This window comes from Oryctolagus cuniculus, chromosome 11, assembly GCF_051225735.1.
Source record: "Oryctolagus cuniculus isolate XC-2025 breed Fujian yellow rabbit chromosome 11, ASM5122573v1, whole genome shotgun sequence".
Lineage (NCBI taxonomy): Eukaryota > Metazoa > Chordata > Mammalia > Lagomorpha > Leporidae > Oryctolagus > Oryctolagus cuniculus.
In genome coordinates this window covers 85,869,324-85,897,295 of record NC_142877.1, presented here as the reverse complement: position 1 = coordinate 85,897,295, position 27,972 = coordinate 85,869,324, and the positions used below count along the sequence as shown (strand labels likewise).

Genomic DNA, 27,972 nt, shown 5'->3' with positions numbered 1-27,972 from the left:
CATGCCTACAGAAGGAAAGTGTCGCCTGTGGGACTCTCCTACACACCTAACACTGCTGTGACGTCAGCAGGGCTACAGCTAGCGGGTACTGTATGCACCTGTGACCCAGACATTTTGCCAGAGAGAAAAAACCACATTCCCCACTGTCCTTGAGTCTGGCTGGGAGGACTGGACGTGTTCCAGCAGGGCAGAACACAAACAGGCAGGGGCTCTGGGAACACCTCAGTCTGCCTGCTCCCCGGGTCTGGATGGGCTACCGGGAAGAGTGGTCCCTGTTGCATTCCTTGAGCGCGGGAACTCTGGGTGCTGAGACCGAGGAAACACTGACAGCATGAGAGGCAAGGTGTTGCTAGGTTTCTGGGCAATCACTGAGTGCTGAAGCACACTCTCAGAGCTCCTGGATTGCACACAGCAGCTCATCGCAGAGGGAACCATACTCACGGGAAGGACTGCACAGATCACATTTGTGTTCATATGGAAGTGCAGGTGCATGTTGAACACACTGGGTGTCGCTCCCCCTCTTCACGGAGGAACGACACAGGACCCTGCGCTGTTCTTTTGTCTGCTCGGCCCTCCCCGGGTTTGCTGCTGGTTCTTCCCGGGTTGGCTACCGTCCCTTCCACCTCCGTGGAAGGGCGGTTCCCCCTGCCACTTTCCCCACTTCCGCGGGGGAGCGGCACACCACCGGCCGGCTCTCTCGGGGGCTGCTCAGATGTTCCTCAGGTAGATGTTCCTGGTGCATGTTGTCTCTCTCCTCCTTTATAGTCCTTCTACCAATCCCAACTCTGCTACCCACACGCCGAGTACGCTGCTCTCCTCCAATCAGGAGCAGGATCAGCTCCTGCAGGTCATCACTCAAGTTGGCGAGAGGCAGCTGCGTAGAAGTTGTTACTCCCTTCTCAGCGCCATAATGTGGGAGAGCAGATGCATAGAATAAGTCTTAATTCCAGTAACAGTCTAGTCCGAGTTGCTCCCCACAACTGGGGACTAATACCTGGGCATCCCTCATCTTGGAGGAGATAAGGACAGGGGTTGGTCATACCAACAGAGGTGACCATTCATCTCCATCCTGTTAACCAGAGGAGAAATACCATGCCCAACTTGGGCGTTACCCTGGCTACAGAGCTCCCTGGACATACCTACCATATACCTCCTGATCATCACTGATAGTGCAGACATTCCACCAAGCCACAAAGGTATAGCTCAAACATAAAAGCCATCAGATGAAAAAAATCAATTTTACAAATGACTAAAATATAGAAATTCAAGAAACAAAAATAAGGAAGACACCAGGACCCCCCTCAAAGAATACAACATTTAATATTAGAAATTGAAGATGAAGAGGTTGAGAAACTGTCAGAAGTGGAATTCAAAAAAATTAATCGTAGGATTATTTAAAAGCATTCAGATGCAAATCCACAACCTAAAGAAAACCATATATGATATGAATAAGAAATTTTCCCATGCAATTGAGATTTTAAAAAGAAATCAAAATGAAATATTAGAAATTAAGATAGATCAAATAAAAAATGCAGTAGAAAGCCTTAATGACAGACTTGGTAAGGCAGAAGAAGGAATATCCTAGCTAGAAAACAAATCTCTGGAAACCAGTCAGACTTTTAAAAAAAAAAAAAAAAAAAAAGGAAGAAATTAGAAAATTTAAAAATAGTGTTGGAGATCTATGAGATACTATCAAACGACCCAACATTTGGGCCTTATGAGTTTCAGAAGGTGTAGAAAGAGAGAAGAAACTAGAAGGCTTATTGAGTGAAATAATTACAGAAATTTTGCCTAATTTGGAGAAAGAAAGGAACATCCAATACAGGAAGCACATAAAAGTCCTAATAGATATGACCAGAAAATATCTTCCCCATGAAACAATATAGTCAAAATTCCACAGTAAACCATAAAGAAAAGATTCTAAAATGTGCACAAAAGAAATGCCAGATTATTTTCAGAGGCTCTCCAACTAGACTCACAGCTGACTTCTCACCAGAAACCCTGCATGCTAGAAGACAATGGCAAGATATAGTCAAGTCTTAAGAGAAAAAAACTTGTCAACTCAGAATACTGTACTCTGCCAAGCTTTCATTTATGAATGAAGGTGAAATAAAGACCTTCCATAACAAACGGAACTTGAAAGAATTTGTCATAACAAGTACAGCCATAAAGAAGATGCCAGAGGATGTGTTACACACAGAAACACAGAAAGCCATCATCATGAAAGAACGTGAAGGCAGAAAATCCCCCAGTAAAAGTACAAAAGAAATCCTAAGTAAATAATAGGAATATTGACAGAAAAACGGCAGGGAGAGCCAAGTAATTACTTATCAGTAGTTACCTTGAATATAAATGGCCTCAGTGCCTAGTCAAAAGATAGAACTGGCAGAATGGATTCAAAAATAAAACCCATTTATTTGCTCCCTACAAGAAACACACCTCACCAACAAATATACACATAGACTGAAAATGAAAGGATGGAAAAAGATATTCCATGCTAACGGAAAGCAAAAAAAGGACAAGTATAGCCATCTTAATATCAGCCAAATAGACTTTAACACAAAAACTGTTAAAAGAGACAGAGAAGGGCACTATGTAATGATTAAGGGATCAATACAACAGGAAGATGTGACTATAATAAAAGTAAATGCACCCAATTACAGGGTGCCTGGATATTTAAAAGAAATGTTAAGAGATCTAAAGGGAGACATAGACTCCAATACAATAATAATGGGGGACTTAAACACTCATTTTCATCATTTTATAGATCAACCTGACAGAAAACCTACAAAGAAACAACAGAGCTAATTGACACTATGGACCAAATGCACCTAACTTATATCTACAGAACTTTTTACCCCACAGTTGCAGAACCCACATTCTTTTCAGCAGTGTATGGAACTTTCTCAAGGACAGACCATACACTAGGCCATAAAGCAAATTTCAGCAAATTCAAAAAGCAAAATCATACCATGCATTTTCCCTGACCACAATGGACTGAAGCTGGAAATCAAGAACTCAAGAATCTCTAGAACATATGCAAATACATGGAGACTGAACAACATACTCCTAAATGATCAGTGTGTCACAGAAGAAATAAAAAAATTCCTGGGAACAAATGAAGATGACAATGCCTCATATTAAAACCTATTATAGTAATTGGTGCCTACATCAAGAAACTAGAAAGTCACCAAATAAATGAGCTGTTAATGCATTTCAAGGACCCAGAAAAAAACAACAAACCAAACCCAAATTAGTAGGGGGAAATAACAATTAAAATTAGAGAGGAAATCAACAAAATTGAAACAAAAAATACAAAAGATCAATGAAATGAAAAGCTGGTCTTCTGAAAAAATAAACAAAATTGACACATCATGGGCCCAACTAACCAAAGAAGAGAGAAGACCCATGTCAGTAAAATTAGAGATGAAAAAGCAAATGTAACAACAGATACCACAGAAAGAATCAGTAGGAATTACTACAAAGAGCTGTATGCCAACAAAACAGGAAACCTAGAAGAAATGGACAGATTCCTGGATACATACAGTCTACCAAAAATGAGCCATGAAGACACAGAAAAATCTAAGCACAGAAATTGAATCAGTTTTAAAGACATTCACAAGAAAGAAAAGCCCAGGACCAGATGGCTTCACTGCTGAATTATACCAGACATTTAAAGAATAACTCCAATTCTCCTCAAGCTATTCAAAACAATTGAAAAGGAGGGAATCCTCCCAAACTCCTTCTATGAAGCCAGCATCATGTTAATTCCAAAACCAGAAAAAGAAACAGAACAATAGAATTATAAACCAATTTACCCGATGAACATAGATGCAAAAATCTTCAAAAAAAAAAAAAAACAAACCTAGCCAGTCGAATCCAACAACATATCAGAAAGATCATTCACCTGGACCAAATGGGATTTATCCCTGGCATGCATGGATGGTTCAACATTAAAAATCAATAAATGCGATACATCACTTTAACAAACTGAAGAACAAAAACCATATGATTATTTCAATTTATGTAGAGAAAGCACTTGATAAAATACAATACCCTTTCATCATGAAAACCTTAAGCAAATGAGTATAGAAGCAACATTCTTCAACACAATCAAGGCGATTTATGACAAACCCATGGCCAATTTCCTATTGAATGGGAAAAAGTTGAAAGCATTCCCCCCTAAGGGCTAGAACCAGACAAGGATGCCCACTCACCATTGCTATTCAACATAGTCCTGAAAGTTTTAGCCAGAACCATTAGGCAAGAAAAAGAAATCAAAGGGATACAAATTGGGAAGGAAAGAAGTCAAACTATGCCTATTTGGAGATGACATGATTCTATATATAGGGGATCACTCCAAAAGACTCCACTGAGAGACTACTGGAACTCATAAACAGTTTGGTATAGGGCAGGTTCTAAAAGTGAACACCAAAAATCAATAGTCTTTACATTCCCAGACATTGTCATGGCTTAGAAAGAACTTCTAAAGTCAATACCATTCACAATAGCTACAAACAAAATCAAATAACTTGGAATACATTTGACCAAGAACATCAAAGATCTCTATCATGAGAATGATAAAACATTCAAGAAAGAAATAGAAAAAGGCATTAAAAATGGAAAGAACCTTCTGTGTTCATGGATTAGAAGAATGAATATCATGAAGCTGTCCATACTACTGAAAGCAATTTACAGATTAAATGTTACACCAATCAAAATACCAAGGTCATTCTTCTCAGATATAGAAAAAAATGATGCTGAGGTCCATAGGGAAATACAGGCGATCCCAAAGAGCTAGAGCAATCTTACACAACAAAAACAAAGCTTGAGGCACCACAATACTACATATCAAAACATACTATAGGACGGTTATAATAACAAAAGCCTGGTACCAGTACAAAAATAGATGGATAGACCAATGGAACAGAACAGAAACTCCAGAAATCAACCCATGCATCAGAAACCAACTTATCTTTGACAAAGGAGCTAAAATCAACCCCTGGAGCAAGGACAGTCTCTTCAACAAATGGTGCTGGGGAAACTGGATCTCCATATACAGAAGTATGAAGCAAGACCTTACACCTTACAAAAAAATCTACCCAAAATGGATCAAAGACCTAATCCATGACCCAAAGCATTAAATTATTAGAGAACAGGGAAAGCCCTGTAAGAAATTGGCATAGGCAAAGAGTTCTTGGTAAAGATTCCAGAGGCACAGGAAACTAAAGCCAAAATTGACAAATGGGAGTACATCAAATTAAGAACCTTCTGTATTATGAAAAACACTCAGCAAAATGAAGAGGGAACTGACAGAATGGGAGAAAATATTTGAAAACTATGCAACTGATAAAGGATTAATAACCAGAATATAAAACGAGATCAAGAAACTCAACAACAAAACAACCCATTTAAGAAATCGGCAAAGGACTTAAAAAGGCATTTTTTTTTTCGAAAAGATGGAATCCAAATGGCCAACAGACACATGAAAAAAAAAATGCTCAGGATTACTAGCCAGCAGAGAAATACAAATCAAAACCACAAGGAGGTTTCACCTCACCGGAGTAAGAATGGCTTCCATACGGAAATTAATAAACAATAAATGCTGGTGAGGATGTGGGGAAAAAGGTACCCTAATCCACTGTTGGTGGAAATGAAAACTGGTACAGCCACTGTGGAAGACAGTATAGACACCTCAGAAATCTGAATATAGATCCCACTCCTTGGAATTTACCCAAAGAAAATGAAATCAGCATATCAAAGAGTTATCTCTACCCCCAAGTTTATTGCAGCTCAATCACAACAGCTAAGCTATAGAATCAGGGCTGGCACTGTGGCGCAGTAGGTTAATCCTCTGCCTGCGGTGCCAGGTTCTAGTCCTGGTTGCTCCTCTTCCAGTCCAGCTCTCTGCTGTGGCCTGGGAAAGCAGTGCAAGATGGCCCAAGTTCTTGGGCTCCTGCACCTGCATGGGAAACCAGGAAGAAGCTCTTGGCTCCTGGCTTCAATTGGCACAGCTCCGGCTGTTGCAGCCATTTGGGGAGTGAACCAACAGAAGGAAGACCTTTCTCTCTGTCTCTTCCTCTCACTGTCTGTAACTCTACCTCTCAAATAAATAAAATAAAATCTTTTTTAAAAAAAAATAGAATCAATCCAAGTGCTGGTCAACTGAAGACTGGATAAAGAAATTATGAGATATGTACACCATAGAATTCTACAGAGTGTTTAAAAAGAATGAAATCAGGGCTGGTGCTGTGGCGTAGCCAGAAAAGCTGCTGCCTGCAGTGCCAGCATCCCATATGGGTACCAGTTCAAGTCCCAGCTGCTTCACTTCTGATCCAGTTCTCTGCTATGGCCTGGGAAAGCAATGGAAGATGGTCCAAGTCCTTGGGCACCTGCACCTGTGTGGGAGACCCAGAAGAAGCTCCTGGCTACTGGCTTTGGACTGGAGCAGCTCCATCTGTTGCAGCCATCTGGGGAGTGAACCAGCAGATGGAAGCTCTCTCCCTCTCTTTGCCTCGGCCTCTCTATAACTGCCTTTCAAGTAAATGAATAAATCTTTAGGAAAAAAAAAAGAATGAAATCTTGCTGTTTGCAAAAAAAAAAAAGAAAAAAGAAAAAAGAAAAAAGGATGAAACTGGAAAGCATCATAGTTAGTGAAATAAGTCAGTCCTAAGAGTACCAATACCATACGTTCTCCCTGATCTATGGTAACAGAGACCTAAAAAGTAATCTTCAGAAGTGAAATTAACACTTTGAGATGCAATGACTTTGGACAGCCTTTGTCTTGACCGTTGAGGAACAGTTTCTTTTTTTATACTATTTTTTGAACTCTTTACTTGACATAGAGTTAATCTTATTTCTATAAAGTTAGTTGAAAATTGAATATAGTGAAAAACAACAATGGAAATAGCCCAGGGAGGAGGTAGACATGTGGGGGTACAGGTATAGTGGGAAGGATCACTATATTCCTAAAGCTGTATTTATGAAATGCATAACGTTTGTATACCTTAAATAAAATAGTTCTGGGGAAAATTTAAAAAAATAAATAGGTAAATCAACAAATCTTTTTTAAAAAAAACCACGGGACTTTTAATGTAAAAAGAGCTTTAGAGACTTTAATGGATAATATGCATTTTGGGAAGAAAAGTACAGTATTCGGCTTTGTCTACATTCATTTCAGTAAAGAATTTTTTTAAAGGAATATATAAACTTATGAATGATCATGGAATACATTTTGATAATATATTTTGTACATTTGAAGCATACTGTTTTAATAGAAACTATCAAAGCACTGGACGCAGTAGTGACAATCTTGGCACTCTTAAATGTTACCATATTTATAATTCTTCATTTTCTTCTTACACAAAAGCAATCTGTGACCTGTTGAGTCAACTCCGATCATATTTATAGTCAAGACAAATGTATGAAACTCAATAAATGCCGTATGCATAGACAGGTACTTATACATATGGAATATAAATACACAGAGCTGCTAAGTGCTGAGGAGTACAGACAGGAAGGAAGATCTCTCTTGTGCAGAAGTGGAAATGAACTGATGAAAGTAATCACTACTTGCGGCAAGCATGCACCCTAGGAGGGAAAGAGGAAAACAGACAACCTGGGGAATGCATCTTTAACCACAGCAATAGATTTCAACTTAATCACACACCTCTGCTGAGGAAATCGCCAAGGTATGCAAAAAACTTACACCCTCAGATTGCATGCTCCTGATCAGTGATTTCCTGCTGAAAGTGAGTAAATTTCTGATCCAAACAAACAGAAAGTCTATTCCTCTTTTTGGCTATTGCAGTTTTATCCAGAAATAGAATAAACTATAGAATAGATAATACCTCTGAGTTTCACTTTTCAGGACCAAAAATTTCTTGGCCTGACCATTATCTCTAATAACCACACTACTTATTTATCTACTGTGTGGCTCTGTAACTTTATACAATATTCAGCAGCTATCTTCAACTCTAAGCCACATGGCTCATGTCAAACTGCCCAGGGTGCTATTTGTAGATGAATCCTCTTGCATATTGCTGTCTTCCCCCGGAATTATTGTTATTATGATGTATACTGGATTACAGTAGATGCTGGAGAATGTACCTTATCCTGCCACTTTTGACAAAGAGCCTCAATTACGTTTTAAAAATGAGTGTCCTGCAATTTTAAGCCTCTTAAAAGAATTATGCTTTCCATTGTGAGAAGAAATAAATTACTAGACAGGTAAGTACTCAGGTTCTCTGGCTCCAATTCCACATTCTACCAGCAAAATGTTTACCAGGTGAAGGTCAAGGTCACTCACTCAGGCCTCCCACACCCCTACCTCAACTCCTTGAGTTTGGAATATCATATTTCCTTGCACTCTTACACTTTAACAGACTTCAAATGTCACACTCCAATTAAAAACTCGGTTTTTGAACAGATATTTAGGTCCTTTTTAATAGTAGCTATGTTTCAAAACACACATAGAATCACATCAGAATTAGGAGAAAATCTGAAAAAGAAGATTTGTTTGAAAAATAAAATTGCAACATGAAAACTGTATGCTTCTGGATAAGGCATTCACGTACATGAAGGCAGGGTGTATGAATGTCTTAGCACAGTAACGTAAACACACAGCTGGTGCGAGATTAAGCAGTCCAGCCTACAGAAAAAGAGAGGTCAGGTAAAGGCTTTGGGCATCAACCTAAACTTAACCTCTGTGAATCAGAATCTCCTCACCCACAAGAGGGTTTCCATGAGTCTACCTCATAAAGTTCATGGAAAAATGGAACTAAAAATGTGGGTATACTCTGATGCCATGACATAATATGAGGAAAATGTATGTCATAAAAGCATGAATTTAATGTTTTTACAAAAAATTAACTTTTTAATTTTTATTTATTTGAGAGGCAGAGAGAGAGAGAACGTGATTGATCCCATCTGTTGGTTGCTCCCTAATTGCCTGCATCAATCAGGGCCAAGCTAGCCCCAAACCAGGAACTAGAAACTCTCTGGCTATCCCATGTGGGTGGCGGGGACCCAACTCCTTGAGACATCCCCTGCTACCTCCTAGGGTAAACATTAGCAGGAGGCTGGAATCACAGGTGGACCTTGGACTCAAATATAGTTACTCAGATATGGGATGTGGGCATTCCAAGTGGAATCTAAATTGCTTGGCCAAATGCCCACCCCTAGTCATACATTTACTTCCATTTTTCAACAAACTCTGGAGTACCTCCACAGTTCACAGAATCACAGGAAGCAGCATTGCAGTAGCAAATACAAAAAGCCAATTTCATAGTACCTCTGGAGGTACTGTGGTTGGTAGGACCACAGAAGGGTATGGGTAAGGAGGTACTCTATACATGATACCTTCTTTGTTAATATAGATTTATAAAAGTCACAAAATAATTGTATGTATTTATGGGGTATATATGTAATGTAATTATCAGATCAGTGTAATTGTCACATCCATCCCTTCAAACATTTGTCATTTCTATTTGTCACATTAAAAACCTTCTGTACTAGATATTCTGAAATGCAGAGATTATGGTATGGTGCTACGCAACATTACAAATTATTTCTCCTATCCAACCGCACTCTTGTACCCATGATATTAAATTTTTTGAAGGTAGGAAAATGACAGACAAGGATTTATGCCAGGGATATGAATGATGAGCTCAGATGGCCCTAGAAAATCTCAGGACTTGGAAGAAAACAAAACTGAGCACAGAGTTAATGGTTTGGAACAACTATAGATTCAATAATAATAATAAAACACCTAAGGATATACTCCACAGCTACGCAGTCTTCGTGCTTCAGGATGCCCAGGCTCCTGAGCGTCAGATATAGCACAGGTCAACAGAAGGGGAGGTCACAGAAACCTTTCAGCTTTGCAAACATGTTCACGGCCGAGCTAGTTTTGAACTTATTCATGAGTCTGCAAACAAGAAAACTTTTCACATCTCAGAACAGATGGGGCATCTTTTCTCTATGTTTGTGTAGGATGTACATATACAGACAATCCTGACTTATGACTGTTTTGACTTTCAATGATGGAAAAACGATATACATTCTGTGTAAACCATACTTGGAACTTTAATCCCCTTCTTGGGGCAGCATTATGAGCCAGGGAACTTCCTGATGATGCTGGGCAAGCAGCAGTGAGCTGTATCTCCCAGGAAGGCACGCGGTCCTGAGGGGAGTAACTTATCCTCTACACTCCACTGTGTTGCTGAGCGCTGATGTTCAAGAGGTTAGGTGCATTAACCACATTTTTTTCATGTTTTCTATTGAAAATGGAATTATTCATATGCAGCCATATGGTAAGTCAAGGGGAATCTGTATATCTCTATCCAGATGCCACATGAATAAAAAGTAATCTGTTGTAAAAAGTGTTGGCCCATTCGCTTGAGAGATGCTTGCTTTTAAAGACATATGTTTGGGCACGGAATTTGGCCTAATTCTGGTCATTTGTTAGGACACCAAACATCCCATACTGCAGTGCCTGGATTTGAGTTCCAGCTCCAGTCCTGATTCAGGTTCCTGCTAAAATGTGCACCCTAGGAAACACCTGATGATGGCTTCAGTGACAGGTCCCTGCCACTCAACACATTTTAGGAGTGAAGCAGAGAATGGGAGCTGTCTCTCAAAAATGTGATGTTGCCTTTCCTAAGAGTAGACATAGCCTTAGACTAGGATGCCGTTTTATAAGGAGAGATACTTAAATTTTCTTCTAATTCATATGTTATTAGGGGAAAAAGCAGGCTCAGAAAATATGAAGCAAAAACATCTTTATGCACACTGTTTTTACTCTGTTATCATGTAAGAGACAGCAGGAGGAACAGGCTGAACCTCTAGTCAAGTATCCAAGTGTATTAATGGGCTTTAATGAACAAACTAAAGAACCAGAAAATGAAAAACAAAGTCACCTAACAAATGGTTAGAATTCCATGCCTATAATGAAAAGGAAAAGATGATTAAGGTACCTCCATAATTCTTTCTGAAACAAAAGGTATTTCCACCATTTACAAGTACGGCAGCCTGGCTTCTGCTAAGATTTCCTCCTCAATAAAATGCACTGGAGCCTTCTTCTTGAAGTCAAGGCAATGTCCTGTGGGTGTGGGTAGTGCTACAGCTTACTAGAGAGCATGAGAAAGAGATAAGGCTCGAGCAATGTGTGTACAGGTAGTTTTTATAAATGATCATTATTTTCACCCCGAAATAAAGTTAAGTTATGCTTAACTTCAAGTGCTTCCCTACACACATGCCCTAATAACACGGGATTTGAGATTCCTTGGTTATCACAAGGGCTTAAGTTAGCTGACTCTTTATATGTTACACTAAATAATAACTGCAGACCAAATACAGAAGCCAACCAACTAATGAAACAAATAAAACAATAAGATATTTCTTTAAAGGCAATATATTATTATTTATCCCTAAGTAAAGAGTTAATGCTTCTTTTTAAATACAGCAGTACATATTGGAGATCTGAAATAGCTAAGTGATTTTACGTGGCCTTCAATGCCAAAGACTTTGAGTATTTTAAACCATATCATTCCCAAGACTATTTGGCAAAGGAAAACCGCCTACTTAGGACTTCTGACACACACGAAGCAGCACACATTCACAGGATATTTGGGAGCAGGTCGAGTCCTGTGCCACTTAGAGGTAGCAAGCAGTGTAATTATAGCAAAATGTACATCTTGCTGTGGGGAGGGAGTCTTCCAAAAAATGAACTATTAGATTTGTTATGCTTTAGAATAAAAATACAGTGATAACTACATTAGCTCAAGAATGCTAAATCCAGAAGTTCAGATAAGGCAACTTCATGAGAGCGCTAAGTGAACATGGATTAACCATCTGTAATTTCTTTCGATATTTTGTAGTGTGATATCCAAGCTTGTACTTTCTTTCCTCATAGAAGAAATTTCACAACTTGAATTGGACATATTCATTATAATCATTTAATCAGAGTTGTAGGAGAAGTTACCTTTAGTTCCCCTCTCTCTCCAACATACACATGGCTGTACAGTGATTATAATAAAACAGAAAAAACAACTCAAACATTGCTCAATGTGCAAAAGGGACAGAGCACTGTTCTGGAGAGGACCAAACAGGAAGAAAAAAAAAAAAAAAAAAAAAAGCTCAGCTCTACAAAGCAATAATAATTGTAAAAGACCCATGGAAACATACAGCAATGCACTTCCAGAGAGTACACTGACACCATTTTAGCCTGGAGTCTGGGGCTTTTCAATTGAACCTCAAGTACTTTCACAACTGGACTTTTATGTAGCCCAATTAACTTTGGCTAGACACTGGAGTCTGGCTCAGCGCTTCCATGCAGTAGCCAAAATAAAGGTTTTCTGTATCAAGAATTACTGTCAGAGTCTCCAGTATCCTTCCTTCTCTCCTAGTAGCCTAAATCTGGAAAATAAGCTCACAGCCAAGTAGCTTTTATTACAATTTAAGTCAATATTAATTTTACTGGCTCACAAAAACTATAAAATATTTGGCTTAAGTAAACTGGACAGGACTAAAAGAAAGGAAGGCAAAAAAAAAAAAAAAAACCCTCAAAGTAAACATGTGCACACAACTAGTGAACTCACAGCATTAGGACCAACCATAAAATCATCTGAAACACCCTAATAATGGGAATGTTATTCCTTCCTTTCTCTCTTAATGCATGTCCAATTTTCAATTCATGGCATTTGCCCTAGGTAACAAAGTTCAAACAAGAAATAAATCACATTTTTAAGCACAGTAATTCAAACTCTGCTCGTGTTTAGTATTTTAATTGGACATGACATTGGAATGAAAGTTCCATATATTTTCAAGAGCTGTCACCTGGGCCAAGCTGTATTTAAACATGGAGGCTACCAATGACTTTAATGAGGAACTATTTCCCAACGTTCTCTGGAAAGTTTCTATTAGAGGAATAATGGTGGATCTAAAAGTACCAATAGCCTAAACTCAAGTCCCATGTTCATGACTCATAACACCAAATAATAAAAACGTGTTTAGCCACTCAAACTAAACAACATTTGAAGGTGATATCTGAAGAGACTTCCTGTTAAGACTATCCAATCAGCTCATTCAGGCAAACCAATGGGAAAAAAATTACACACATAAAATTATATAATATAGAGTGAAAATGAATGATACTCAATTCAGGAAACTTTAAAGTGGTACTCATTTTCACTGTTTAATAGCTAAGTGACTTTCAGGAGCTTTCCTTCAGTGTTTGAAGGTCAATTTTTTTCATATATACAAAGTGTACAAATCTCACTTCCAAGGGTGGTTGTTAAGCTTCTGTGAAATAACACCTGGTCAGGCACACACAGGCACTCAACAGATACAGCTCCCTCCTGTGTCCTCCTCCTGTCCAGGTTGTGGAAGGTAACTCTGTTTACTTTATAATCACGCCATTCTCCCCAATTACTCAACGCACCTCACCGAGAACTAAAGCAGTGCCTGGCGTGGAATCACATGCATCAACAAATGTGCTGACCAAATGAAAGGATTAATGAGGAAATGGGTATTACATTAATGAAACAAAAATATTAAAAATTCATGGACTTAAGTAACTTAAAAAGGAAAATGCAAAAGGGTGCAGGGAAAGTTACCAAAACAGAAAAATACCATGTAGTAAGGAAATAAAATCACTGGCTCCCTGACTTGTATCCAGAACCAAAAGACAGACATAGATTGTCATTCAATGTGGAGGGGCTTTTATAAAGATAGCAAGACCAGTGCTAAGGAAGTACACAGGAAAACAAACAAACAAACAAAGAACAAAACAGATGCCTGAGAGAGTCAGGAAGGACTATACAGAGGAAATAAAATTTGAGTGGCCAGAGAGGAAAAAGATGTTTTTGGCAGAATAAAAAAAGGATATGATCTATAGAATGTGCCAAAAAATGCTGGGAGACCAGAAATCTCTTTGAACTTTTCTATATACTGTATACATTTCCCAAATTCTAAAAAAAGTAAAATAAAATAAAATAAAATAAAATAAAATAAAGAACTAAGTGAATGATTATGTCAATGATAATAAAAATACTAATAATCAACAGTTTTAAATTTCTCTTATAAATTTGATTCTTTCATTAAAAGAATTTATTTATTTGAGAGGTTAGCTACAGGCAGAGAAAGGGAGAGATGGAGAGAGAGGTCTTCCATCTGTTGTTTCACTCCCCAAATGGCTACAAGGGCCGGAGCTAGTTCTCTCTGCAACCAGGAGCCAGGAGTTTTTTCCGAGTCTCCCATGTGGGTGCAGGGGCCCAACCAACTTGGGCCATCTTCCACTACTTTCCCAGGCCATTAGCAGAGAGCTGGATCTGAAGAGGAGTAGGTGGGACTTGAACTGGTGAACATATGGGATGTCGATGCTGCGGGCAAATGATTAGCCTACTATGCCACAGTGCTGGCCCCTAAACATAATTCTTGCATGAAATTCTACTCTACAGCCTCCGTCTAATATAGTCACAGGTCATTTTTCCATCTTTTGGTTGCACTCAGTTTTGAGGAAGGTAGAAATCCATTTTCACTTCTATTTTCTTCTCTTGAGACAAGTAACTACTTCCATTTTATAAAATATTTAAAACACTCAGATTTCAAAATGTGCAGCATTTTCCACCTTGTCAATTCCATGTGAAGTCAATGGCAAACAACAAGGCCAAGCAACCCACAACTAGACAAAGACGATCCACTGGGATCAGGGATTTGCCAAATCTCCTAATTTAGAATGAAATTCTCCGAGATTGTTGTGGGGTTTTGGCACTGAGTTTCAGCCATTTCACAACAGCTTTGTATTTCATCTAATCAATAAATTGGAAACTATCAAAATCTTGGTTGGGGGGATTAAAAATATGCATTGGAATGTATCTTTTTTGTCTATATTTCAGTAAATTAAAATTTTACATCTTACTTTTAAAAGGCTTCTAAAACGAAGATAAACGTCTTTTAATATCTTTTTTTTTGTAAATAAGAAATTCAAAATATGCAACCTTGAAAACTGAAAAGAAAAATGACACATGGTTTCTATACCTAGAGACATAGACTAGGTATGTTCAGAATTAGGGACATTGAAGGCTTCAACTGTTTTCTGTCCTTATTTTTTGAGGAGTAAACAAGGCATCTTAAACTTTTATAGATATTTTTCAAAAGTGGTCATTTATTAATTTTGAAGGGTTCTACTTGAATTTCATAAGAAAATCTCAGATGTACTTAGAGCAAGAGGTAGAGGAGTTCTATTCTAATGTGGAATTACATGAATTATCATGATAGAAACTGGAAAATATTTTAAGGTGTAATAATTTTTCCAAAGTAATTAAAGTAGACATGACGATGATGTATCAGGTGTGGGGAACATCTGGCCTTTTGGCTATATGAAATAGGGCCCCTGAAATCATTCAGTGCGGCCCTGCAAAGGCAACCACAGGCAGGACTCAAACTCAATAAATCTGCAGCAGGGTAATTTTTTAAAGAGATTTATTTATTTATTTGAAAGTCAGAGTTATAGACAGAGAGGGAGAGACATAGATAGAAAGAGAAAAAGAGGGAGGGAGGGAGGGAGAGAGAGAGAGAGACAGCCAGCCAGCCAGCCAGAGAGAATCTTCAATCTGCTAGTACACTCCCCAGATGGTTGCAAAGGCCAGGGCTGGTCTAGGAAGAAGCCAGGAGCCAAGAGCTTCATCCTGGTCTTCTATGTGGGTGGCAGGGACCCAAACATTTGGATCATCTTCTGCTGCTTTTTCCAGGCCATTAGCAGGGAGCTTGATTGGAAGTGGAGCTGCTGGGACTCGAACCAGAGCCCTTACAGGATGGTGCTGCCTTTACCCACTATGCCACACACCAGCCCCAACAGGCTAATTTTTAAGCTTATCATTTTAAAATGGCCAGTGAATAATGTCACAAATATGCAAAAGGCCTTTGGCAGGAAAAAAGGTTCCCCACCCCTATGTGGAAACAGTAACCTGTACCATTCAATTCTTGGTTATGTTCTCCTTTCCCTCACTCTGTTTAGGTTGGATCTTTATTTTTTCTCAAAATTTCATCTTCCATATTTTTATTTCCTCATATTTTATTTGCATATAGGTAGATTTCTTCACCTTTATTCTCCCATCCTTCAAATAAAAACTGTTTTGCTACCCTATTTGTAATTTCTATTTTTTTTCCAGTTTTCTCATAGCATCCTACTTCATGAAATGCTGTATGTTACCACCTCTATGAGTTATTAATCTTTTAAAGATTTCTTCTCAGGGCAGGTGTTGTGGCACAGCAGATTAAGCTGTTTCTTGGGACACTGGTACTCCATATCTGAATGCTTGGGATCAAGTTTGGCCTCCACTTCCCATACATCCTTCCTGCCAATGCATTTGGGAAGCAGCAGATGGTGGCCCCAGTACTTGGGTTTCTGCCACCCACAAGGTGACCCGAATGTATGTATATATGTATATATGCATGTATCTCTCTCTCTCTCTTTCTGTCATCCTTGTTTTCAAATAAATCACTAAAACTTTAAAAAACATTTTTCAACTTTCTCCTAATTTGTTTCAGTTTCATTATTTTGCATTGGAGGCTTCCCTAATATGACTGAAAATCTTTGGAGGCTCATGGATATCTCAGAGTCAGGAAAAGTTGAATGAAGTTCCTAAGTGAAGATGGGCATCCCAGACGAGACAGATTCGCTTTTGTGTGTTTGCTGGGAGGCAGCTCTTTACAGAGGACTTCCAAATTGAGATAGATGGAAATGTTTCTCTACAGTAATTCTGTTTCCTTAGATTGGAATCCAACAACTTCTTGGGAGAAAGGGTATGAGGGAGGGAGAGGCATTAGCAAAACAAGGAGAAAACTTTGTAGCATTTTGCATGGGGTAGGAAAGGGAGACTAGGGATCTACTCATTCCAGGAAAGGAACTGTAGTTAATCCTCTTTTCATTTCCTCCTTTTCTGCACCTTTGAGGCCATACAAGCTGTTCCTGAGCCCTGGACCAACCTTATGCACTTGCATCAATCACTAGGAGTCCCCTTTCTCCTGCCTTGTACATAGCAGAGGGACCTGCTTGCCACCTCCACTCAGAAGATACAATTGACTACTCCCTTTTCTGCCCTCTGACTTGCTCCCTACAGTCTTCCAGTCCCGAGTGTCTCCAGGTTCCTTTGGAATAAGTCGGATCAGCTATAGGGCTTCCTTTCGCTTTCTGACACCCAAAAATCATTTGACGTGTCCTAAGCGCTAAAGCCTCCTCTCACACTGTGATTCAGTCTGTGCAGTTATTGCTCCCCAATTTTATTCATTAAAAGCATATTCTGATTTATCCACACTATCATCAATTTCTTTGCCCCACATCCTTTTCACATCTCATTCCATCACTTTTTCCAGATTGATGTTCTTTCAAAAACACATCTGCAGTGACTTCCTCAGCACTGGTATTTAGTGGACTGGCTTTTGCTTAATTTCTGGGCCTCGGGATTTCCTGATCTTGAAGGTAAATTGAATTCAAAACCTAATGCTTGGTAAAGTGTTGCTCCCCCATTCACGGAGGAACGACACTGGACCCTACGCTGTTCTTTTGCCTGGCCCTTCCCAGGTTAGCTGCCGTTCCCTCACTCACAGAGGAATGACGCTGTCCCGGGTTACCTGCCGGCCCCTAGCCTCCGAGGAGGGGCGGCACCCCCCCACCGCTTTCTCCACTTCCGCGGAGGAGTGGCACACCGCCGGCCGGCTCTCTCGGGGGCTGCTCAGATGTTCCCCTTAGATGTTCCCTGGTGCATGTTGTCTCTCTCCTCCTTTATAGTCCTCTTCCACCAATCCATACTCTGCTGCCCACACACCGAGCACACTGCTCTCCTCCAATCAGGAGCAGGATCAGCTCCTGCAGCTTATCAGTCAAACTGATGAGGCAGCTGCGTAGAGGTTGTTTGCTCCCTCTCAGCGCCATATTGTGGGAGAGCAGATGCATAGAATAAGTCTTAATTCCAGTAACAGTCTAGTCTCAGTTGCTCCCCACAGTAAAGGGAGGACAGTAGCAAGAAGTTCCTAGCAGAGACTTTCTGGACCCGACCAGGTCCCACGTTGAGACGGGCAAACGTTCATGCTGCCTTCTTGTACCCATGTTTTGCAAATGGAGGTCTGGATTTTCCCTACTTTATTGTAGTATCTAATTCAGGTGTTCACATTGGCCAAGAGTTTTGTCTTCAGTTCCAGAAAGAATGAAAACAAACTCTTTTCCACATAGATAACAGAAAAACTGTAGGACCAGCCTACTGTTTACTATTCTGGTCCTCAATTGCCACTTTATTTATAGCTCCTGGGAAATTCTCAGACTACTTTTTTTTTTTACATTGTACATCAACAGTTTTTTTCTGTATTTTTTATTTAGTAAATATAAATTTTTAAAGTACAGTTAATGGATTACAATGGCTCTCCCCCCATAATTTCCCTCCCACTCACATCCCTCCCATCTCCTGCTCCCTCTCCCATTCCATTCACATCAAGATTCATTTTCAATTCTCTTTATATACAGAAGATCAATTCAGTATATATTAAGTAAAGATTTCATCAGTCTGAACCCACACAGAAACACAAAGTGTAAAATACTGTTTCAGTACTAGTTATAGCATTACTTCACATTGGACAACACGTTAAGGACAGATCCCACATGAGAAGTAAGTACACAGTGACTCCTGTTGTTGACTTAACAATTTGACACTCTTGTTTATGGTGCCAGTAATCACCCTAGGCTCTTGTCATGAGTTGCCAAGGCTATGGAAGCCTTTTGAGTTCGCCAACTTCGATCTTATTGAGACAGGGTCATAGTCAAAGTGGAAGTTCTTTCCTCCCTTCAGAGAAAGGTACCTCCTTCTTTGATGGCCCTGTTCATTCCACTGGGATCTCACTCACAGAGATCTTCCATTTAGGTCGTCTTCTTTTTTGTTTTTTTTTTTCCCCAGGGTGTCTTGGCTTTCCATGCCTAAAATACTCTCATGGGCTCTTCAGCCAGATCTGAATGCCTTAAGGGCTGATTCTGAGGCCAGAGTGCTATTTAGGACATCTGCCATTCTATGAGTCTACTGTGTATCCCGCTTCCCATGATGGATCATTCTCTCCCTTTTTGATTCTATCAGCTAGTATTAGCAGACACTAGTCTTGTTTGTGTGATCCCTTTGACTCTTAGACCTATCAGTGTGATCAATTGTGAACTGAAATTGATTACTTGGACTAGTGAGATGGCATTGGTACATGACACCTTGATGGGATTGTATTGGGATCCCCTGGCATGATTCTAACTCCACCATTTGAGGCAAGTCCGATTGAGCATGTCCCAAATTGTACATCTCTTCCCTCTCTTATTCCCACTCTTATATTTAACAGGGATCACTTTTCAGTTAAAATTTAAACACCTAAGAATAACTGTGTGTTAATCACAGAGTTCAACCTATAGTACTAGAACAAAACAAAGAGAAAATACTAAAATGGATAAAGTATTACATTGTACATCAACAGTCAGGACAAGAGCTGATCAAGTCACTGTTTCTCATAGTGTCCATTTCACTTCAACAGGTTTCCCCTTTGGTGCTCAGTTAGTTGTCGCCAATCAGGGAGAACATATGATATTTGTCCCTTTGGGACTGGCTTAATTCACTCAGCATAATGTTTTCCAGATTCCTCCATCTTGTTGCAAATGACCGGATTTCGTTGTTTTTGACTGCTGTATAGTATTCTATAGAGTACATGTCCCATAATTTCTTTATCCAGTCTACTGTTGATGGGCATTTCGGTTCTCAGACTACTTTTTGAGCACAGCAAAGCATTAAAGCAAATCTGCTAAGTTTTATTAAGCATATCTACATATGTTTTGTGTTTTCCAGTTATCTGGTCTACCTGTATGATTGCTTAATGAGCACTTTAGTAGTATCTTTAAATGAATACATGGTATGTTTAAATGTTAATCATCTTCTGTGATAAGTAAATGGTTTTGTGAAATAATTCTAAGATAGTTTATATTAATTCACTGAAGAGTCACGTTCCTACTTCCTCTATATTTTACTACTCTTCATTTACTTTTATTAACATTGGCAATACAGTAAGTGGTATAACTAACATATTATAGCTTTTAGGATTCAACCTAATTCTACCATTTATTGGTTATCTGAGCGCACAAAGCCTTTTTTTTACATTTATTTATTTGAAAGTCACAGAAACAGAGGAAGATGTACACACACACACACACACACAAAGAGAAAATTTGTATCCACTAAATCACTCCCCAAATGGTTGCAATGGCTGGGGCTGGGCCAGGCCGAGCTGGATCTTGGAATGCCATGTGAGTCTCCTACACTCGTGGCAGGGGTCTAAGCATTTGGGCCATCATCCATGGCTTTCCCAGGCACATTAGCAGGGAGTTGGATTGGAAGCAGAGCATCGGGGACTTGAACAGGGTACTCATTTGGGAACTCAGCATCCAAGGCAACAGCTTAATCCTTTGTGCCTAATGTTGGCCCCAAGTGCAGAAAGTTTACAAATGTTAACCATTGTATATACTGTTTAAAATAAAGACATTAATACTACTAAATAAATCAAGCGACCAACTGTAGGTCACAATGGTAGAATATCAGCCAATTCTTAAGCTTTCTACTAACATTACTTTCATGGAACTATAGGTTCCAGGAGGGCTGGTCAATAGTGGGCAGTCAAATGATAGATTCAATTCTTTTACTAAATGACGTTAATCAGAGAGATTCCAGCATAGACACAGTTGGTGTGATGGTAATTTCAAAGAATCAGATTTGATTTTGTTTTGATTATAGCCATGTTTGAGCTAACACTGGTTTGTAGAACTTTTTTTAACATTTTATATTTTAAAAATATTCATTTTCATTTGTTGAAAGGGAGAAGCAGACAGACACAGACATACACACAGACACAAAGACACACAGACACACCTTCTATTTACTGAGTCACTGCCAAATGCCCGCAACAGCCAAGGCCAAGCCAGGCCAAATCCAAGAGCCAAAAACTGTATCAGCCTCTTCCACATGGTAGCCAATGACTCAAGTACTTGAGCCATCACCTGCTGCCTCCCAGGGACATTGGCAGGAAGCTAGATCAGAAGCAGAGGTCGAAGTGGGAGTCTGTGTGGGATGCAGATGTCCCAAAAGGAGGTTTAACCTGCTTTGCCCCAACAACCTGTCCCTGTAGAATATATGTAGGCAAATACTGCTCTAAGGACAAATTTATTATGTAAGCACGTATTTGGGGTTCTCCATTTCTATTTTTCCATCACAATATCTTTTGTTGTAATATAAAGTAATTCATTTTTCTGTATTTTCTGTACACAGTTCTAATTAGCATCACCATCATTAGGTCCTTAAAACTGGAGTGAACTGACTCAGACAGAACCAGTACCTCAAATCCCACATATGCGGTCTACATTGAGAGAATCAATTTCTTAAATGTGAACAAGGTAAGTTACTCACTGTTAGAGCCAGCAGTTTGCCATAAGTCAGATGTGCGGGGATGTGGTCAGTCTTGGACCTCAGGGACTCCATGTACCAATGCTCTGCTTCGGGGAGCTTGCTAAGTCGCATGTATGCTTCACCTGGAGAGACAACCATGAAAACCAAGCTGAGAACAGTGTCCAACGGTATTTGAGCAACATCATCGTTATATTCCACTGAATTTCAGATGCTGTGGCAAGTATTTGCACTCATTTCTACATTTGCTTTTCTAAGAACTCATTATGGCTTATATTTTGTACATGGAAACACTTGTGTTTGGGGAACAAAGAGAAATAGCTGAAGTAAAAAAATCAGTAGTCAAAATTCCATTTTTAACCTAGGAGTATCTGATGTCCACTCATTTGTCTTTTGTCACTTTTTAACTTTTTCAGAGAGTTTTTTTTCATTCTTCCGTATAATCATTTGTTCTTTTTCATTCACACTCAATTCATTCTTTGGCAATCCAAATGTTTATAGAATACTTGCGCTTAACACAGGGACCATATGAAAGAAGTGTGATATTCTACCCCTAATGGTCTTACAACCTAGTTGAGAAACTAAAATTGAGTTAAAGATATTTTTGGGTTATATAACAGCAATTGAATTTTAATTTTTCATGAATTACATTTGCTTTAGACATAAATAAATTCTATTTCTAAGAGTCATCTGAAAAACTCAATGAATATATGACAGTTATCAAGTATGCCTAGCATAATACACAAAGTTAGTCTGGGATATTTCAACCATTAGTCACTACTATCAAGTTATACAAATTTTTAGCTTGCAAAATGACAACTTCACTAACTAACAAGCAGGAGAAACAAGTGAGTATTTGCCTGCTTCTTTTTTCCATTACATATGGAGGAATATTCTATTGACAGGAAAATTCATTAAGATGATTTTGATATTTAAGTTAAATATTATAGCTTTAAATCACATTGCAAATGTAGGGCTACTCAGGTTTGGAGAACAGGCAACAGACCAGTGTGCTATTTCTCAGGGATCTTTATAATTTTACTTAACTGTAATCATGATAGCTTTTCCCATTTAGAGGCACACTCAGATGCTTTTCCTAAATGTATTATTCACATCAGTTGTACATCCTTGCTTCAAAGGAAAAACCTCTCTTCCTGTTCTAATCATATTCTCCATGTATTATAATGCACAGTACTGTCAATACAAATCTGATTAATGAAATGGTTTGAGTCTCCTGACCTTTTGAATGCCCTTTGTTGACTGTTTAGAAAAAAATACATAATATACACAAAAAAATGGATGTATCCACTAATACATTTCTATGTGTTTCTAATTCCAAGAAGGGTCCTTACCCATACTATCATAAAAATGATAGTTAAGAAATGTTAGTTTTTTCCCCCTAAAGTTTAGAACCTATTGCATTTAAGAAGTTAGTTAGATTAAATCACATTTCAGGTACGATGAAAGAAATATCTGAAGACCAAAGAATGTAATGGAAGACACAGAAAAGCCTGGGTTGTTGGAACAGGAGATTAGGATTGGATTTTTTAAATGTCTCTGCTTCTGTAGTAATTTTATTGTTTTATGCAAATACCTGTATAAAAACAGACACACTCTCAGACGGATTTTTTCTTTGAAATAACAAATATTTTCAAATAAGCAAGTAGTAACTTTTCTTAGGAAAAGTGAACCATTATTTCATACTAAAACTGTACTATATATACTTTAGAAAAAAATGTACAAATCGAAAATTTGGCAAACTGTTGACCAACTTGATAACTTATATCAACTTATAACAAGTTGATAACTTATATCCAATTATTTCTCTCTACAATAGATTATAAAGCCAGAAGGGAGACTGACCTGCATTTCTATTTGGAATCAACATAAAATTTTACTTGGATTCCTCAAGAGCTCACAGGTCAGTTTTTGAAGGTTACACAATCATTGCATTTGATATAGCTTCTAATTTTTGTTTGTAAAAAATTCAAATTTTTTGAATAACACCAAGTCTTCTTTACAGGAAAAAAATGTGAGAGAATGCAATTCCCCAGTGCTTCTGAGATTCAAATCTTTATTATACTTAAGTTGTTAATGCCTACACATCACTTCAGAAAGTAGTACTGCATTTTTTCCAGAAGAAATATATCATTAAAATCTATTTTGAAAAAAAATTATTGATTTGTTAAATAATGAAATGGCTGACCCAGTTTCTTCAGCGAGAACTCATAAACAACATTCATTTGTAAAACCTGTGAGATAGGGAAATATTAAAGGGCTACAAATAATATAATGTAATTATGTTTATTGGCAAGTATATATAAACTGATGAATGACTAGCCCTACTTAAGTACTATTCATTATAGCTTTGAAGATTTTTTGTTATCATTTATTATATTTTAATAAAAGCAATAATGACAACAACCATCATTAACTGAGTATTGGCTATGCAAGGTCCAGGTGGCCAATGTCTTAGGTTCCCCATACCTCTTATTTAATACCTTTTGACACACAGAATTTTATCTCAGCCTCCCCAAACACCAACAACTATTTACAGTAGGTTTGCAAGATGAAATCTCTTCCATGTCTGTATTATTTGATATGTATACACACACAAATACAGAGTGTCACTCTCTGGAAGTTACAGAAGAAAAAACTGAGAAACAGAGGTGCCAGTAGCCAAACTCAAGCATGTTTCAAGTGGTAAATCTGAAATCTAGAAGCAGGCGAGTCTGACCTCAGCACACTGTCCAAGCCAGCTGCTAGAGGATAACCATAAACCTTTTAATGCCCCAGCTGAAAATTATACTCCATTTCTCTCACTCATAGAAAATTGTTTTATAGCTTTTTGATAGATTGCCTAGCAAGTTCATTTCACTTTGCCTTGGGCTTATCTATTGAATTAAAGGAATAAAGAAGAGCTATAATAATCCATAGTCAACCTTTAAAAATGTTTCCTACATTATTCAATTCTTTTTTTTTCATTATTCAATTCTTAAGAGTGAAAGTATGTGGCAGGTAAGATGCACTGTACTTCTAAGAGTAACCCTAATACTAGGATAATCTACACAGGTGGTAATAAAATTAAGAAGCAAGATAATAATCGGGGATAAAATAAGTTTAAAAAAAGGTGACTCAATAACAGTACAGAAACAAGTACTTGCTATATTCCAGGCTCCTATTCATTTTTTATAAAAATGTATTAATATAAAGAGCACAGATTTAAAATATTTCACAGAAGCAATTCTAAGGTAACCATTTATGGAAGACAGTATGGAGATGCCTCAGAATTCTGAAAACAGACCTACCACATGACCCACCATCCCACAACCGGGAATTTACCCAAACAAAATGAATCAGCATTTGAGAGTTATCTGTACCCCAAGTTTATTACAGCTCAACTCACAATAGCTAAGACACGGAATCAACCTAAATGTCCATCAACTGATGACTAGATAAAGAAAATGTGGTATATACACACCAAGGAATACCACTCAGCCATAAAAAGTATGAAATCCTGTCTTTTGCAACAAAACAGATGCAACTGGAAACCATTATGCTTAGTGAAATAAACCAGTCCCCAGAAGACAAATATCATACGTTTTTTTCTGGTATATGTAGTTAATACAGAAAACAAGAGAGGCCGGTGCTGTGGCATAGCAGGTAAAGCCACCGCCTACAGTGCTGGCATCCCAAGGGTGCCAGTTTGAGACTCAGCTGCTCCACTTCCAATTCAGCTCTCTGTTATGGCCTGGGAAAGCAGTGGAAGATGACCCAAGTCCTTGGGCCCAGGCACCCGTGTAGGAGACCTGGAAGAAGCTCCTGGCTCCTATCTTCGGATCTGCGCAGCTCTGGCCATTGTGGCCAACTGGGGAGTGAACCAGCAGGTGGAAGACCTCTCTCTGTCTCAGCCTCTCCTTCTCTCTCTGTATAACTGACTTTCAAATAAATAAAGAAATCTTTAAAAAATATATGTAGAGAGAGAATACAAAAAATGTAAAAGAATGAAATAGATATCTTATGATGTGATTATTGTTTTTAGCCCTTGTCTATGCTGCTGTGGAAACAGTAGTCTTTCTATACTCCTATTTATAATCCTCAATAGAGCTTACAGTACCCATTTGTAAATGGGGAGTAAGACTTAGGCATAGTAAGTGACTTGCACAAAGACATTACCTTATCTTATCGGGACTGAATGTCTCTTAAGTCATGACTTTTTTTCACTGCCCAAGCTGTCACTTCAAGCTTTATTATTTATTGGAAATTTACTAACACCTTAAATATATTATCTTCACACTCTTACATTATCCTTACACTCAATTTATCATTCTCATAAATGAAGTAAGTGATTGGCTCACTGAGCTTAATGAAACTGCTCAAGATCAAAAACAAGCAAAATTAAGGACTCAAATTTGAGTTTTTCTACATCTTCCACAATACCATTCTACACAAACAGCAATATTCACCAGATATGGGATAAAAGAACTGCAAAAAAGCATTATCAATAGATTTATTTTTAGGGTGACATATATATATATATATATATATATACACACACACACACACTTCAAGCTTGATTAAAATATTAAAGTCATAAAAATTCCAAAAAGGAAATTATCACAGGAAAAGCAAGCTCAGTAACTAACAGGGAAGGAAATGAGGATGCTTTGGCTGGAAACTGGGTTGGGAGAGGAAGGTTAAGTCGTCTTCCCTGGTGCCGCTCATTTTTCTTAACTTATACAATAACAGAAAAAAAATGTTTATGGTACCCAGGAGGAAAGAGGCAATCATGACTATTTTTCCTTCTCATCCTGCAAAAAATGACATAATGGAGGCACTTTCCTAAGAATGAGATTTGCTGTGCAATGATGTAGCGATCAGGTTCATCACCCAGATTTATTTCCGATTCACTCACAGACAAAAGGGATTTGGATGCCTCTAGGCTGGCTTCAGGCAGATAGAAACCAGTTTCAGATGTAGAACAAATAATGTCAGTCTTTTTTCCTAAAAGCCCCAGGTCTAAATAACCCCGGCAAAGGCTAAATCCTCGAGGAAAGAATGTTGGGTTATTGATGATGTAATAGTCCAGATCTCACTGTTTCCTATGTTTCAAATTACTGGACAGCTCCTACTTGCAGATACATACTAGTACAGGTAGTAGGGCATGTTATTCATAACTAGCATCGATTCCCTGTATCCCTGTATGTTTTATACTTTTCTGACCATCCTTTCTTTGCGTGATCACCCTTTATTCAACGCCTATGGAAAACGTTATTTTAAAAACATCGAACTGGCTTCTTGCATATCAATATAGACAAACAGGAATAACGCATTTGAGGGCAAACACGAAGCCTGTAAGGTATCATCTGTTCCCCCCTTCACAACACTCTCCATCTAGTGACAGAGACATTTATCAGTGTTCCCCAAGATTTGATTTCAGGCACACATGGCACAAACACCACCACAAATTTTTGAAATTCATTATTTACATATTTGATAGAATCTGTGTAAAATGTGACTTTGTAGTTATCATGGCTTATAATGAAGAAGTGAAAAATAGTACAGATGGCAAATGGTTATAAGCAAAGTTAAGACAGCAACGCATGAGTGACTGATAGACGTGCAACACCTAATTGCAGTTATCTTGCCAGAATTCAAGGAATCATAACAATTTAAAAATATTGTTTATTAAAATCCTGCCAGCCAAGCACATGGCGGGGGAGGGAACCTTTATCTGCAAAAGGCCTCACAGATTTTATAGCACTGTTTTCTGTTTTTCTATGTCTATATGGCTCTATACAATTTCTAGCAAGCTTCTTGCCACTTACATAGTAAAAGTGACACACAGCCAATACTACTAATTTTCTGCCTAATTTCTAGCCTCTCCAAGTTTGCAGACTCAGCTGAGCCCTAAGGAATTCATTATGTTTTTAAGAAATACACATTTTCCATATAACAAGTTTATATGCATGTATTTTATGATTATTTATACTGTCATGCTTTCTTTCAGTGAATTTTGGTAGCAGTCTTCAAGCTTGTTAAAATTAGTTTCCCTTCACAGATTACTTTTCATTCATTCCTTACGAATTAATTTGTGACAATTTTAGAATAAGTACTTTTCCAAAAAAAGGTACATTTTTTTTGTTTATTTCACCTATGTGGTAAAATTAATTGCAATTATAATGTAGCACTGAATTAGGAATTATATGCCACAATAATACATAGACGGTTTGGCTTTTAATTCTTATTTTGTTGTTACAGAGCTGATGGTTTTAGATAAGTTTAATTTGGGCTCAGTTTTCTCATTACAAAATGAAGGCCTAAAGAATACATAATTCGGGGCCCGCACTCTGGCTTAGCAGGTAAAGCCACCACCTGTAGCGTGGGTATCCCATGTGGGCGGGCTCTGGCTGGAGTCCCAGCTGCTCCACTTCCGATCCAGCTCTCTGCTGTGGCCTGGGGAAGCAGTAGAAGATGGCCCAAGTCCTTGGGCCCCTGCACC

The 27,972-nt window shown here is 38.4% G+C and overlaps 1 protein-coding gene across 17 annotated transcripts in view; it reads right to left on the bottom strand.

Moving 5' to 3' along the window:
* The window catches only part of TMTC2 (transmembrane O-mannosyltransferase targeting cadherins 2), a 447,603-nt gene that overhangs the window by 123,107 nt on the left and 296,524 nt on the right, over positions 1 to 27,972 (bottom strand). For 16 of the 17 annotated variants that reach the window (XM_002711368.6, XM_089307532.1, XM_017342005.4 and 13 more), the window contains one exon: positions 21,474 to 21,595. In XM_002711368.6, the coding sequence (XP_002711414.1) occupies positions 21,474 to 21,595 (122 nt within the window). Of the gene's footprint in view, positions 1 to 7,395; positions 7,591 to 21,473; positions 21,596 to 27,972 lie in introns of those variants that run through there. The other variant, XM_089307536.1, reaches the window with a different exon arrangement.